This window comes from Archocentrus centrarchus, chromosome 4, assembly GCF_007364275.1.
Source record: "Archocentrus centrarchus isolate MPI-CPG fArcCen1 chromosome 4, fArcCen1, whole genome shotgun sequence".
NCBI lineage: Eukaryota > Metazoa > Chordata > Actinopteri > Cichliformes > Cichlidae > Archocentrus > Archocentrus centrarchus.
The window spans coordinates 26,671,416-26,686,012 of record NC_044349.1 but is presented as its reverse complement, the minus strand read 5'-3'; the positions used below and the strand labels follow the sequence as shown (position 1 = coordinate 26,686,012).

Genomic DNA, 14,597 nt, shown 5'->3' with positions numbered 1-14,597 from the left:
AGGAACGTGGGGGTGGGGGTGGGGGTTGGAATGAGAGAGAGAGAGAGAGAGAGAGAGAGAGAGAGAGAGAATGAAGGAGGAGTCACGAAGGAGACAGAACGTGTACACAAGGGCAGGAGCTAAAGGGAAGACGATAGATAACTATAAGCTAGTGGAGAGGAGATTGCAGCAGCCTGTCTCAGAGGACTCTACAGAATGTCATCTTATAAAGGAAATGGGGAAATGCATACAAATTTATTCTACCCTATTAATCATATGACATGCACACCAAGCCTTCTTTTTTGAGCTGAAAGTGCATGACCTGCATTTGCAAAGCACCTTATTAAAAATGAATGATCTCCTGAGTGCATGAGTGCATTCTACTAGTCACGTGCACACACGTACAAAGACATACACATGCGTGCGCACGCATGCACACACACAAACACACACAGCGTCACTTAGGTTAAGTGCAGTTCCCGGTGCTGCTCTCACAGCATTACTCAGAGAGCCAAACACATGGGATGTAGACCAATTGGTGTACAGGTATGAGATTATTAGATGGAGGCCATATTCATACATATCACATCGCTGCAGGGTGGAGCTCTATGAAGAAAAGGCTGAATCAGCATGGGCAGCTGAATAGGGGACTTGACTTCATAGTGCGGGACCATAGAAGCATCTGCTCAGTCCATAAGAGGGTCAGAGGCAAATTAAAATAATAAATCCTTCCTAGGACTGCAGTAAGGGATACATTTAACCTGCAGAGCAGAAGCTGCATCACAGCTTTGTTTGTTTTGTTTTTTGGGGGGGGGTCTGGACACTTTTTCCTGTGGCTGCTGCTGTTGGGCTGGGATGAAATTACCACTGAAACAAATAGTTAATCAGCACATCAATACACCCATCCATTTTAACTATTTGACTTTCTAAGCCAACATTTTCTAAGATCTCATTCCATTCCATCTCATTTCATGTGAGGATTTTTCTATTTTTATAGATTCATGATTTATACTGTAGAGTTGATAAGTTGATGTTACTTATTTTTCTGAGAATGCAATTTTTTTTTTTTTTTTTTTTTTTAAAGATTAAAAGGAAAAAAAAAAAAAAAACGTTACTGGCAGATGCTGATAATGGAAATAATTAGTTGCAGCCCTAGATTAGAGCTCTAGAGAAGTAGACTAAGTTACAGATGTTGTGGCTGAATTTTTTTTCTAGTTTTGTGTGCTTTTCCAAATGCTGGCGTAGTCCCACAACCTCGCTCTGTCACTGATAAATATTCATTGACCTGAACCGACCTCTGTATTGACTTTCTCGTAAAAGATGAAGCACAGGTTGTATACCACAAAAACCCAATGGGACTTACAGACACACACACACACACACACACACACACACACACACACTATATTGTTTACATGTATAGCATTCACTCATGCACATAATCTTGTAGTTGACATTCAGGGGCCCTTCATCTCCAAATGTCACTCCTTTTCTTGCTGTCATTAAAGAGGACAGGAGAACTGATGTTGTCTGATGTGATCACATGAACAGATCTGAGGGGTGTGTGTGTGTGTGTGTGTCTGTGTGTGTGTGTGCTTGTACGTGTGTCAACACATGCGTGTGTTTTAGCCAGATTGAGGAAATTATAAATGGCTGAGACAGCAGGAAGAAGACAGGATAACATTTGACAGCAGTGAAGCTGTGAGAATGAGCTTTGAATAGATTTTCTGGTGGGATTTTTACGGTGGGTGTGCTAGATCAGAGGTTGGACTGACTTGGACTGAGAATTCATTTGAAATAAACACTTGTCTTAGAAAGGAGCAATAAATACATCAACCTAGCTGTGAGCAGAGTGAGTCAGGTTGATATTCACTGGTTGAGATTCTTTGGCCTTGCGTCCTGTGATCTTATCGACTGTATTTTTTTCAAAAACTCATTTTTATTAAATGTAGCAGCCTCATAAATACAGATTCTTGATTTTCTTTGTATTTGTTTGTGTTTATGGCTTGTAGATATGTGAACACTTTGTTGAAACTGGTCCCTCAAGTGCTGGCACTCCAGGAGCAGCTCAGAGAGGCTGTTCAGAATGGAGACATGGAAACCTGCCACGGTATCTGCCGGATCGCTGTCACATTGGGAGAAAACCACTCCAGGTGTGTGTGTGTGTGTTTGTTATAGTATAAATATATTAATAAACAAATAATAATATATTATCTTAGGTCAATATTGTTGCTATGGACATTTTTTAAAAATTACTTGGCCTTGAAATTTTAAAAGTAATCCTAAAGAAAACAGGCTGCAGAAACTATCAGGTGTTCTTTTTTTTTCCTTTTTTTTGGGGGGGGGGCTTCACCTTTATGCGTTTACACAGTGGGAAGACCCCTGCTGGACTTCTTTCAGGAATGTTTTTTGGGGCAAAGGTTGTACCTCCCCACAGGAAGGAACTTCTGAATGCCCCTGAAAAATTCTTTGGTAGGGCATGAATTTAGTTGCATTCTGAGAAGACAACCAAAACAAATGGCTTTTTAAAAACCCCAGAATGAGCCAGATGAAGAACAGCAGATTAAAGTGAACAGAGATGACAAATAAAAAGAAATGGATAAAGTGCAAGCACTGATAAAGGCTAGAGAAGCACTGGAATGGAGAAAGTGAGAAGAAAGCAATTAGTGGCGGTCAAGCAAACTAGAAAGTAAATGAAGAGCAGGAGCGGTGCTGGTGACAACACAACAGTGAATTGTAGAAATAAGAAATGTTATTTACTGATCGGTTACAGCGTACACATCCACCCTCATCCACCCCATTGCTGAATTTTTGGAACCAAAGAGCAGGCTTCATTCTTTATATTTAGGCCTCATCGTGTGCACGGTGACTGCTTTGTGTGTCTGTTTCGGCGCTGTCACGCAGACGTGCATCTCTGACAAAGGCAGGGAACAGAAAAGAAAGATGGAGACAGCTGAGACATAACATCACCACTTTGTTTTTATAACGTCCTGTGTACAAAAACAGCTGCCATAACAATGGCAGACTAATTTTCATTTTCGTGGGTGTTCAGTGCATTAGAGTCACAAAAACGATGGTCTTTGAAAGTCTTTACAAAGTTATTGAGAGAAAAACTTCTTGCTACTTTGGATGAAAAAAAAGCAATTAAGACAGAAAAGTTTTTTACTTAGCCTAGTATGTGTAAAAAAAAGTAAAAGAAGAAGCTGACTTTACACTGTCAGCATTTCATGTGTTGTTGTGTCTAAAGAGAGGAGTGTTCTAGTTTAAATGCGTACCAACTGGACTGTGCACCTGCCAAATACCGCTCCCCCCCCTCCCCTTTACACTCGTCTCTCCCACTCTCCCCAGGACTCTGTTGGAGCAGGTGGATCACTGGCAGAGCTTCTTGGCGTTAGTCAACATGATCATGTTTTGTACAGGCATCCCCGGCCACTACCCAGTCAACGAGACCACCAGTTCCCTCACACTCACCTTTTGGTACACGTTACAAGTAAGCGATGTTAAAATCTGTAACTCACGTTAAGAGTAATACAATAAATAAAAAAAATAAGGTCTGTCTATAATCAGTCTGGGCATGCAAAATACATACATACATACATTAAGTTTTGCGACCTCTGCTATAGTATAGCAAAAATTGAAAGGCACTTTAAACAGTCTTCATGAGAACATACAGACATGGACAAAATTGTTGGTACCCTTCTGTTAAAGAAACCCCCACCAAATACCAAACAGCACAGTGATTATTTTTCACCCTTTAAATAGGCAGACTGACTCATCACAGGTTAATTTTACAGCTAATTTTCAGTAAATTTTTATTGACAGTTTCAGGTTATTTCAGTGATCACTGTGGTTTTTTTTCTCTCTTTAACAGAAGGGTACCAACAATTTTGTTCATGTCTGTATCTCTTTCAGCACATCCTGTTGCACAAATACACTCTTTGTTGGGCTCTCATAGATCTTTGTCTCCAATTTTTTAATAAATAATGTCAGCTTGTCTAAATATGTTGGCCTTTATCGTCCATCTTATCGATTTCATGGTTTATTGGTATTTGCAGAGCTTAGATAATTGTGTTTATTATTGTCAAATCTCAAATGTACACCAGTATCGGTTAATGGATTCGTTAATAAACGCTGTGTAATTTAAAAAGGTATTTCTGTCATTTTTTTGTTATAGACCATAAACTAATTCTTCTTCATGTCTTTCATCTCAGGATGAGATCATGTCGTTTGAGTCAGACAAGCAGGCCGTGTATCTGCAGGTCTACAGGCCAGTGTATTTTCAGCTGGTGGATGTCCTGCTGCACAAAGCACAGTTCCCCTCCGACCAGGAGTACGCATCCTGGTCCTCAGATGAAAAAGAGCAATTCCGAATCTACAGGTAGGTGTGTGCGTGCGCGTGCGTGCGTACGTGTGTGTGTGTGTGTGTGCGCAATTGTATACATCAACTTGTCTCTGTATTGTACAAATCTATTTGTACCACTGGTGTTTTGTGCAAGTGTTTTAGTGATGGTCTAAGAGTTTCATAAATTACTCACTGACATGATGATTGGTCAACAAATGAGCGTGTTTTTCTCTAATATACTCTCACTGATCTGACAGCTGAGAGGGCAAAGCCTGCCTTGTAAACAGATCAACAGATAAGGTTTCTAGACCGTGCGCCCCTAAAGCGTCTGTCTGTGCACGTCTGTCCTTCAGGGTGGATATCTCAGACACACTCATGTACGTGTATGAAATGCTGGGAGCCGAGCTGCTGAGTAACCTGTATGACAAACTGGGAAGATTGTTGACTAATGCAGAGCAGCCTACATCATGGCAGGTGGGTGAGACATATACACATAAACAAGCAAAGAAGCAATCTGAGCTGTTTTCTGTTTGTTTCAGTGTTGCACAGAAGCTTGGACTGAAAATGTGTCATGCCAGATATCATTTTTTTTTTCCCCCAGACTAGCACCAGCATACTTATCTAACCTAAAGAGAAGTAGAATGAATATGTGTATTTGCAAAACTTAACCATTCAAAGCATTTTCAATTTCAGCTTTGAGTCATTTTTCCCCTTCCAGTCTGTTTTTAAAATAATGTTTTTTTTTTTATTCATGCCTTAAGCTTATGAAATTGCATAATTTTTCTTATTTTGTCCACACATACACTGATACACTTCATCTTTCTCCTCCAGCACACAGAAGCTTTGCTGTACGGCTTCCAGTCCATAGCAGAGACGATAGATGTGAATTACTCTGACGTTATCCCAGGCTTGATAGGTCTCATCCCCAGAATTAACATCAACAACGTGCAGTTAGCAGACACAGTGATGTTCACAATAGGTAAGATGATACAGATTGTATGACAAATGTAATAAATTTAGTGTGCATAGACAGTGTGGCGCATAAAGAGAAACACACAAATGGTTTGTTTTTCTGTATTGGAACTGTAGGCGCTCTGGCTGAATGGTTGGCAGACCACCCAGTGATGCTTAGCAGTGTCCTTCCCTTGGTGCTACAAGCTTTAGGAAACCCAGACCTTTCTGTGTCTTCTGTGTCAACCCTCAAGAAAATCTGTAGGGAATGCAAATATGACCTACCACCATACGCAACCAACATAGTAGCTGTCTCACAGGTAAGAGGATATTATGTGCTTGTGTACAAGTTGTTCCAATATTTAAGAAGTTGATAGTCCAGCTGCTTCTTTCTTCGTTTTAAAATCTGATGTGTTGCAGACTTTTGTGATGTTCTTGTTTTCCAGAAATAACATTTATACTTTGAACTCACTTCAATTGTATTATTTTGGAGTTACTTCTTATTGCTATTTATGGATGTTTTTGTTGAGCTCTCAGAATAATACAGCCCTCATTCTTTCTTTCTTTTTTTTTTTTTTTTTTCCTGTCAAAGGAGGTGCTTATAAAGCAGATACACAAGGTCAGTATTTGCTGTGTAACGTTCACTCTCTGTTTCTGTCCTGGCACTCAGAAGTGACAATTAAATGAGTAATGCTGTGAAAGGATTATGTGACATGTTTGCAGCCTGTAGTCTGAAGTTGATGAGTTGTGCAACAATGTGTTTGTTGTATCTGTATAGACCTTTTTAATGATTTAAAACCTGCTTCAGCTGAAGTTAAACCTGCGATTGCTTCCTCTTGCAGACAAGTCAGTGCATGTGGCTCATGCAGGCTCTCGGCTTCCTGCTCTCCGCTCTCCCTGTGGAAGACATCTTAAGAAACCTTCACTCTCTCATAACCCCCTACATTCAGCAGCTGGAGAAACTAGCAGATGAGACGGTACGTACACAAACCGACGTGAAACAGCGCACACACAAACACAGAGCAGGCACAGTTGGACTCTGGCCAATAGGAACAGGCCTTTGTGTCTGTGTGGTGTCACTGCAGTGGAACATATCTCTGCGGGACCAGATTGGATTTGACCCTGCACCATGGGCATGTGACTCACATGGAAGCAGCAAAGACACTCTTTCTCTTACTCATGCAAACATACACGCTAGAGCAGAATAAAAGCAGAGTTCCGAAAATTAAAAAATTGCCTCCATGAATGTACTTACAGTAGGTCATGCTTTCATGGGTGTGAGCATGCAGTCAGGCAAAAGAAAATTCATGACTCTGTTTAAATGTCACATCTAATAAACTGTCATGTTGGATAGTACAAATATGGAGCTGTTCCTATCTAAAAATAGTCTGATATTTAATGTTTGTGGAACAGAGCAGGTTTTCTCCAGATCTCTTCTTTTATCATCAGCACACTCCCTGGATGGGCTGAATAGAGATGTCAGTTTAGATTATGCTTTTCAGTTCTGTGTCTTGTTTTTGTCCCCGTCTCACCTCCCACACCGTGTCTTATGCGTCCTCAATTCCTCCCTTTCTCATTGTTTTCTGTCTTGCTTTTTGATGTATCGGCATTACATCAGACTAGGAAATCAGGTGGGAGCGTCTGGTGCCGGACAAATAGTGGCACCTAGTGGGCAGACCTCCGGGTTGCATTACATCAGGGGTGAATGACCATGACATCTGATGGGGATAAAAAATAACTAATGGCTGCACTCAGGGGCTGTTGAGTAGCATTTGCCCGTGAACTGCAGTTCAGTTGCAGTTGTTGCAGGATTAGCATTACACCGTCAAAGGATTTGAGGGAGACATAAAAGATGTGTCTGTTAAAGGGTGTGGCAGCTACATCTTTGTCCTCTTTGCTACATCGCCACAAAGAAAGGCAATGATTAACCAGTGGCTGTGAAACTTCATCTAATGTTTTTACCTGGGGAGGTGTGTTTGTGCCGGGTATCTTTGTATGGGTGCTGTGGTGATACCTGTGAGAAAGCTGGTATGAAAACAGGTCATAATCTTTTTTTATTGACAGGCATTTTAATTTGCAATTGTAACTGAAAATATGGTAATGTAACAGTTTAATTATAAATATTAAATGAAGAAAAAAATGAGCGTAACTGTTGAACATTTGCATTTATTAGTGTTGGATTTAACAGCGCTGCGTCTGACCTTCTTGAATTGTTGATGATACCTTTCATCCATTTTCAAAACGGTTTATCTTGTTCAAAAGTAAAAGTGTCGAAGCGTGTCTTGTTTTGTTTGTGTCTTAAATATTTTAGCAGTTATATTTCAAGGCTGACACTAATACTCTTAATGAGTCTGGATGCTGTTGTTGTAAACAAGCAAATACCCAATTAAAAGTAATCAGTTTCTCTTTTTTGTTGTTCCTTCAGCCTAATCCTTCTAATAAGTTAGCAATCATCCACATCCTGGGACTGCTCTCCAACCTGTTCACTACGCTTGACATTAGCAAGCAGGATGACGAGTCAGCGGAAGGCTCAGCACCACCTGTCAAAACAGTCCCACCTCCACCAGGACCAAACCCGGTCAGTCACAGCACACCGTCATCGCTTTAATTAGAAGTGTTGTGTGAATGAACAGTTTCTCTGGTTGTCATCAATGGGCTGAATCTGTGTTTGTCAGGCATTAGCTGAAACACAGAGAGGGTACCATTTTACAGCTTTCTAACATGGCACACTCTAGTTAAGTAGACATCAAAAGTAGTGAGACTCATAGCTCTGACTTTAATTCTCCACAACTCAACCCCCTCCTGTCTCCACCACTGAAACCATCAGGATGTCACTGACTGGCCTCCTGACAGAGGATTTATACTTCTGTGTTAAAGCTACGCCGTAGGTACAGACGGGGGGGGGGGGGGGGGGGGGGGGGGGGGGGTTGGATGGGGATGCAGGACAGAAAAAAAGTCCCTGCATTTTATTTTATTTATTTATTTATTTATAATTTTTATTTATTTATGGCGGGCAGTGCATATAAAAAAAATGGGACACAACCACAAGGTAGTTAACACATAAAACCCCACTTAAAAGTATGAATGCTGGTAACAGTGTTACTTACATAGGTTACGCTGTAGGCTCTATAAATATTGGCAGAAGTATAAATCAGCTGTGAGGGTGGCCCGCAGAAAAATGTGCCCTGTTGTTGAACCCTAGTGGTTAGTAATTCTGAACAGGCATCCATCCATGATTAAATGTAAATGTAGTTTTTCTTATTACCTCCTCCAAGGAGGTTGTGTTGTTGGTAGCGTTTGCATGCGTGTCTTTCTGTCTGTAAACACAATAGCTTGAAAAGTTTTAATTGAATTCTGATGAAACTTTGCAGGGGTGTAGAGTGAGGTCATGTTAACAATCCATTAAAGTTCAGCTTACATCCACCACGGTCTTCAGGGTCAGCTTGATGATCTGTTTGTTGAAAATTGGAAAAAAAGTCTTTTAACTTAGAAGCTATGATTCAACATATAGAAAGTACCAAGATTTTAAATATCATGTCACATCTGACCTATGACCTCTCCTTCAAGGTCAATAGCTTCACAGAGAGTTATTTAAAACAGTTTCTTACTGCCATTGTTTGTATTGTTAACATATAGGCGTATAAGGAATGATATATGGGAGTTCTAAATATCTTACTGTTTAAATATATAACAATCTGAATCCATGTATAATGTTCCTGAATACATTTTATTTTTAAACAAAATAAACTTTTGTCACTTACTGATCTTTGTGTGTTTCAGGTTGTGGTTGTTCTGCAACAAGTTTTTGCTCTCATACAGACGGTACTCAGCAAGTGGCTCAATGACTCACAGGTTGTAGAGGTGAGTTGATAAGATGTGCACTACGTACTCTGAGGCTATTACTTTTTTTTTTTTAACAGTTTGTCCAACAATAGCTAATCTTGTCCTTCAGGCGGTGTGTGCCATCTTTGAGAAGTCAGTGAAGACTCTCCTCCATGATTTTGCTCCCATGGTTTCTCAGCTGAGTGAGATGCTTGGGCAGATGTACAGTACAATTCCCCAGGCTTCAGCCCTTGACCTCACCCGACAGGTACGCACATACACACACACACACACACCTTTGTATGCATACACATAAACATAAATTAGTATCTTTCATTCCTTTTCTTCCTTCAGAAGGTTAAAGCAAGAACCCTAATTATAAAGCTATTGGAAGCAGTTACTGATAGTTTAGTGATATTTATAACCTCTAACAGATGTGTGGGGTTGTACTGCATTAAAAAAAAATCTGGTGCATTTATTTACATGAAGCTTTTTAAACAGCTTTTTATGTTGTTTGCAGCAGCTTCTTTTTTCTTTTCAAGATAAAGGTTTCAGCAGGCGGATTTTGCAACAGACAGATTTCAGCTGAGAAAACCTGATTTGTTTTGGGGTTTTTTGGCCATTTGTATGACCATTCTTACATTTGTGTATGTGCATGATGAAAATTTCAGGCAGCTGAAGGGATGCTTTCACCGCAGTGTGAAACGAAGACAGAACATTATTCATAGAGGCGTAGCCAAATTACTCAAATCCAAGTCCAGCTGAAAGTGTGAATGTCACCATTTTCCACTCTGTAAACACGTGTTAACTAAGCCAGATGAGAAACATCCAGAAATATTGGAAGAATTAAAAAAAAATAAACCCAACTTATTACAGAACTTTTCTTTCTCCCCTGAGTTACAGTGAAAAGAGAAAATATAAGAAAATGTGCTTGATTTTCTCTCTCTCTCTCTCTCTCATGTATGCAGACATGGTCAACATGACCTGCTAAAGTTCAAACGAGCATCATAATGGGGGGGGGGTGTGCTGATCTAAGGGACTTTGAATGTTGCGTAGTTGACGAGTTAGTGTGATCTACTGGGATTTCAAAAACTGCTGATCCACTAGGATTTTTTTCCCACACCACTATCTCGAGGTTTTACAGAGAATGGTCCAAAAAAAGAGAGAAAATAGCCATTTATCCATTTAACCTTGAAGCTGATGGGCTACAGCAGCAAGCAGATCGTGCAGGTGTTTCCCTGTCAGCTAAGAACTGAAAATTGAGCTAAATTTGCATAGGTTCACCAAAATTGCACATCGATGTCAATATAGACCAAAATCTTTGAGGAGATGTTTGCAGCACCTTGTTAAATCTCTATGAATTAGGCAGTACTGACAGCAAAAGGGGGTCCAACCCAGTACTAGCAAAGTCTACCTAATAAAGTGTATGTGAGTGTAAATCAGCAGTAATCTGGTTAATTTGTTTCCTGTAAAGGCGTTCTCTTCAGATTGCACTCTGTTTCCTTCAATACCCAGTTTGTTTATGAAAGTAAAATAATTTTTAATATGAGGACCTGCTGTTCAGATGGTGCATATCTTTGCCAGTGAGACAGACCACTTCCCACCCATCAAGGCTCTGTTTGAGGCTGGTTACTTCGGTAACACTGTCCATCTTCCAGCAAGGTAGGGGGTCCTGCAGGGGCGGGAGTGTCAGTAATGTGAACTGCTTCTGTTAAAATCGGGAAGAAATTTTTCTGAAAAAGAGAGAAAGTCTGCACAATATTTGGCTCCAGTTTATTAAGTGAATTCTTAAAATATTCTTTCTCTTTCTTAGGAGTTAAATAGTTTAAATTTTGGGAGTTTCAGCATATATTATGATCGTTTTTTTTGGTCTGGCACCTTAAAAAAAGTTGCCCTGGATGTGGCACACTTGCTCTTTCTAATCATATCTGATTTCACAGAGGTCCAAAATCATATTTTGGTTTAGCAGAGGTGGTAAACAAATTTGAAAGAATAAACATATTTAATGTTGTTATATTAGTGCTTCTGCTAAGAATACTGGTGCCACATACTAGACCAGGGTGGGCAACTCCAGGCCTCGAGGGCCGGTGTCCTGCAGCTTTTAGATGTGTCCCTGATCCAACACACCTGAATCAATGGCTGAATTACCTCCTCAGTATGCAGTCAAGTTCTCCAGAGTCCTACTAATGACTTCTATATTTGACTCAGGTGTGTTGGATCAGGGACACATCTGAAACCTGCAGGACACCGGCCCTCGAGGCCTGGAGTTGCCCAACCCCTGTACTAGACTTTGCTTAAACTGGTCAGCCTGGGAGCATAAAAGGAAATGAGGTCACTGGACTCCCAGTCGACCTTTAGACATTTGCTCTTATTACTCAATAATGTGAGTGGAACCACAAAGTTGTCTGTTTGGTGTGTTGGAGGGACACAGTCATAAAACAGACCTTTTTCTCCACTTAGTCATGTTTAGATTATTGCTGTCTCTCTGAACTTATAAAGCCAGCATGTTGCCACATTTCTGTTCGTCAGCCTAGTCTCTTCTATTATTTTTTTCTAATTTATTTATTCTTTAACATTTACAAACCTGTGTAAGTATTGATCAGAAGTTTCCTTATGTGCGTGACCCTGGGGCTACTGTTCCAATATTTATTTAACATAAAATGGACATCAGTGAGACGTCATCATTCATTAAACGTGGCTTTGAGTATTGCTGCCAGGTCTGTCTGATACTCCCCTTCCCTTTGTGTTGTCCCCTTTTTTTTCTTCTTCTTCTTCCTCTCCTTTTCCTATTTTGACTGGTTAAGTAATGGCTGCCTCTCCTCCGTCCTCTAAACTCTTCTTTTCTGAGCAGGTGTCCTTCAGTAGACATCAGTATCAGTACAGGATACAGTCCCAGCAAAGAGACTTTGTTTTTCTTCAGTTGACTGACATGTAACATAGCAGGGACGACCCGCTCGATACAACTGCAGTCACTGTTGCGCAAGGATTAGAGTTGGGCTCTCTATCGCAGCACTTTGAATAATCCCTGTCTTCTCTCAAGGGGTTGTGTGTGGTTGAGGGCTGAAGGAGGGTATCGAGCAGGAGACTTTGTTTGGAGTCTGGGAACGAGCCGTAGCAGGGCGCTCACTACATCTGTTTTTGCTTTATTAAGAAAAATAATTGTTGTTGGAGTCCATCCAACGTCAGCCTTTGGCTCTTGGATTCTTCAGGTTTTACATGAGATGTGTCGTCTGCATCAGCTGCATCTGCACCGGCTGTTGTAAAAGTCTTGTAGTCTGTGTCCAGCATAAAGGGAGGTTGTGATATATATATGAACCTATCTTATCATTAAGTGTGATTCCTGCTGATGCTGTGGGGTCTCGTTTGAAGCAAAGGGGATCTTATTGAGTAGTGCTGAATGGACCCTTTACAGTAACCTTCTCCTCTGAAGCACTTGTTTAAATGAGAGGAAATGTTTTGCTTGTTATTTGACGATGTTGACGTCGACGGCGCCTCATGGGAAGGAGATTAAAAAAAAAGGGTTCATTCAGGTTTGGTGCCTTTCTTTTTTTTTTTTTTTTTTTTTTCTTCCTCCAAGCTGTAACAGTAACAGAGGTGCCTCCTGGGTTCCCACTCCAAACACACTTTTGTTCTTTTAGGTTGTTCTTTTTCTCTCGTTACTTCTTTCTGTTTCTCTCTCCAAACAGACCCATGTCTTTGTCTTCTGCCTGTGTTTTGTTTTTGGTTGGTCTCTTCTTCCAAGACTCTGCCAAAGCTTCATATGCCCCCCCTCCCCCCCTCCCCTTCGTTCCTTACTCACGTGTGAATTATTTCAATGAAATATTTTTGAGTTCTCTTTTATTTCCACATGACTGTTGAATCTATTAAGTTGCTGTTTGTATATTATTCTTATTCTCTTATGATTTCTTAAGTTTCATCTTTATTATATTTTAGGACCCAGGGATCATCCTGATATTGTTGATTCATTTATGCAACTCCAAGCTCAGGTGTGTTTTTGGTTTCTTATTTCATTCACTTTGGGTTTCTCTCTTTCTCTTTTTCTAGTTCCTACCTGTTCCTCTGTCCTCTTCTCTCTCTCTCTCTTTCTCTGCACACCTTTCTGTTCTTTGTTACATAGGCAGGGCAGTGGAATGTAACACACGAGGGGAATGTTTGAAAACGGGACATTTGTCTCTCCTCAAACGCTTTTGATTCTAACAGTCAACTCGCCACAAATTCGCAGCGCTGAACTCATGTAGAGTTTTCATTTTACCTGTAGAAACCAGCGTAATCAGCGTGGCATCCTCAGTACATTAAAGAAAAACAACCAAAATCCTTGTTTTGTTTTTTTCCAGCTCACACTATTTTCAACTTATCAACTAACAAAACATTAGCAGAGATTTTTAATGGCCTCTAACAAATATGCAGGATGTTCTGTTTAAGTGCCAAGTTACAAGTCTTGTTTCAGTAAGATGACAGTGCATTTTTAACAGTCAGCTGGGTTTTTCTGGAAGAATTTCATACCCTCAAATGTCTGAAATTCTCATGACACATCACGTAAACCTTTAACTAATTACCATTTTAGAACAAAAGACCAGGAGGGCTTGTTTGAAGTCATTTGCATGGAAACCCGTCATTTGACACACTTTAATATGACAAAATCTTTCCCCCGTTTTTCTCTAAAGTCAACATCAGGGCAGATTTCTTCCTGTGGAAAAAAAAACAAAACCCACACACACACACTCAGAACCACAGAGGAATTATTTTAGTTGATGCGATGCTCGTGGGAAGGATGCTGCAGCAGCATGAGTATCAGCATTGTGGTCTCAGGTGACTGGTTAGTCTCTGAGCTGAGTCCTCCTCTGAAGTCATTCCAGCCCAGAGCCAATCAAAGCCCAAATGAATTAATATTCAGCTAATATTAATCAGTTCAGACAAATTGGCTGATGGCTCTCCTGTTTTATATTTTTGTCTTTCGTCTTCATTCTTCTTCCTTTGTTTTCTATCTTTGGATAGATCTGACCTTCATCTCTCCCTTTCCCTCTCTCCCTCTCTCCTCTCCTCCATCCTGAATGAGTTCATTATTATGAGATGAGTTGTCTTTCTCTTTATCTGCACATGTTAATTACTTACACACTTCTGTTGCATATTCAATCCAGTCAACCAAAAACAAGGAAATGTAATGTTTGAAATATAATAGAGTTGAAGCAACAAGGCCAAAAACCACCATTGCTTTTAGTTTGACTTAAGTTTTTAAATGATTTCAAAGTTTGATTTTTTGCAATTTGTTTGTTATACCTGCTGACTTCTGCATTGGAGGATCTCTGTATGAGTTTGCATATAGTTCTTCCTAAACAGACGGAGAGAGCATTGCAGCCTGGTAGGCAGATCTGGCTCCTTGCCTGTGTTGCTGTCAGATCTGGCTACCAGGCTTAGTGGGTATTGTTGATACCTGTAATTTGAAGGATCTTATGCAGTGGAATGTGGTGAAGCAGTACCGATTGGGTCGGGCCGACAGAAACAT

At 40.4% G+C, this 14,597-nt stretch overlaps 1 protein-coding gene across 1 annotated transcript in view; it reads left to right on the top strand.

Annotated features, from left to right (window-relative positions):
- LOC115778945 (importin-13-like) overlaps positions 1–14,597 on the top strand; it is a 32,019-nt gene that overhangs the window by 13,960 nt on the left and 3,462 nt on the right. The window contains 14 exon segments of the mRNA XM_030727329.1: positions 1,992–2,132; positions 3,328–3,469; positions 4,191–4,357; positions 4,675–4,795; positions 5,153–5,300; positions 5,411–5,592; positions 5,865–5,891; positions 6,115–6,249; positions 7,698–7,850; positions 9,053–9,133; positions 9,225–9,362; positions 10,659–10,715; positions 10,717–10,756; positions 13,028–13,080. Coding sequence (XP_030583189.1) covers positions 1,992–2,132; positions 3,328–3,469; positions 4,191–4,357; positions 4,675–4,795; positions 5,153–5,300; positions 5,411–5,592; positions 5,865–5,891; positions 6,115–6,249; positions 7,698–7,850; positions 9,053–9,133; positions 9,225–9,362; positions 10,659–10,715; positions 10,717–10,756; positions 13,028–13,080 — 1,585 coding nt within the window.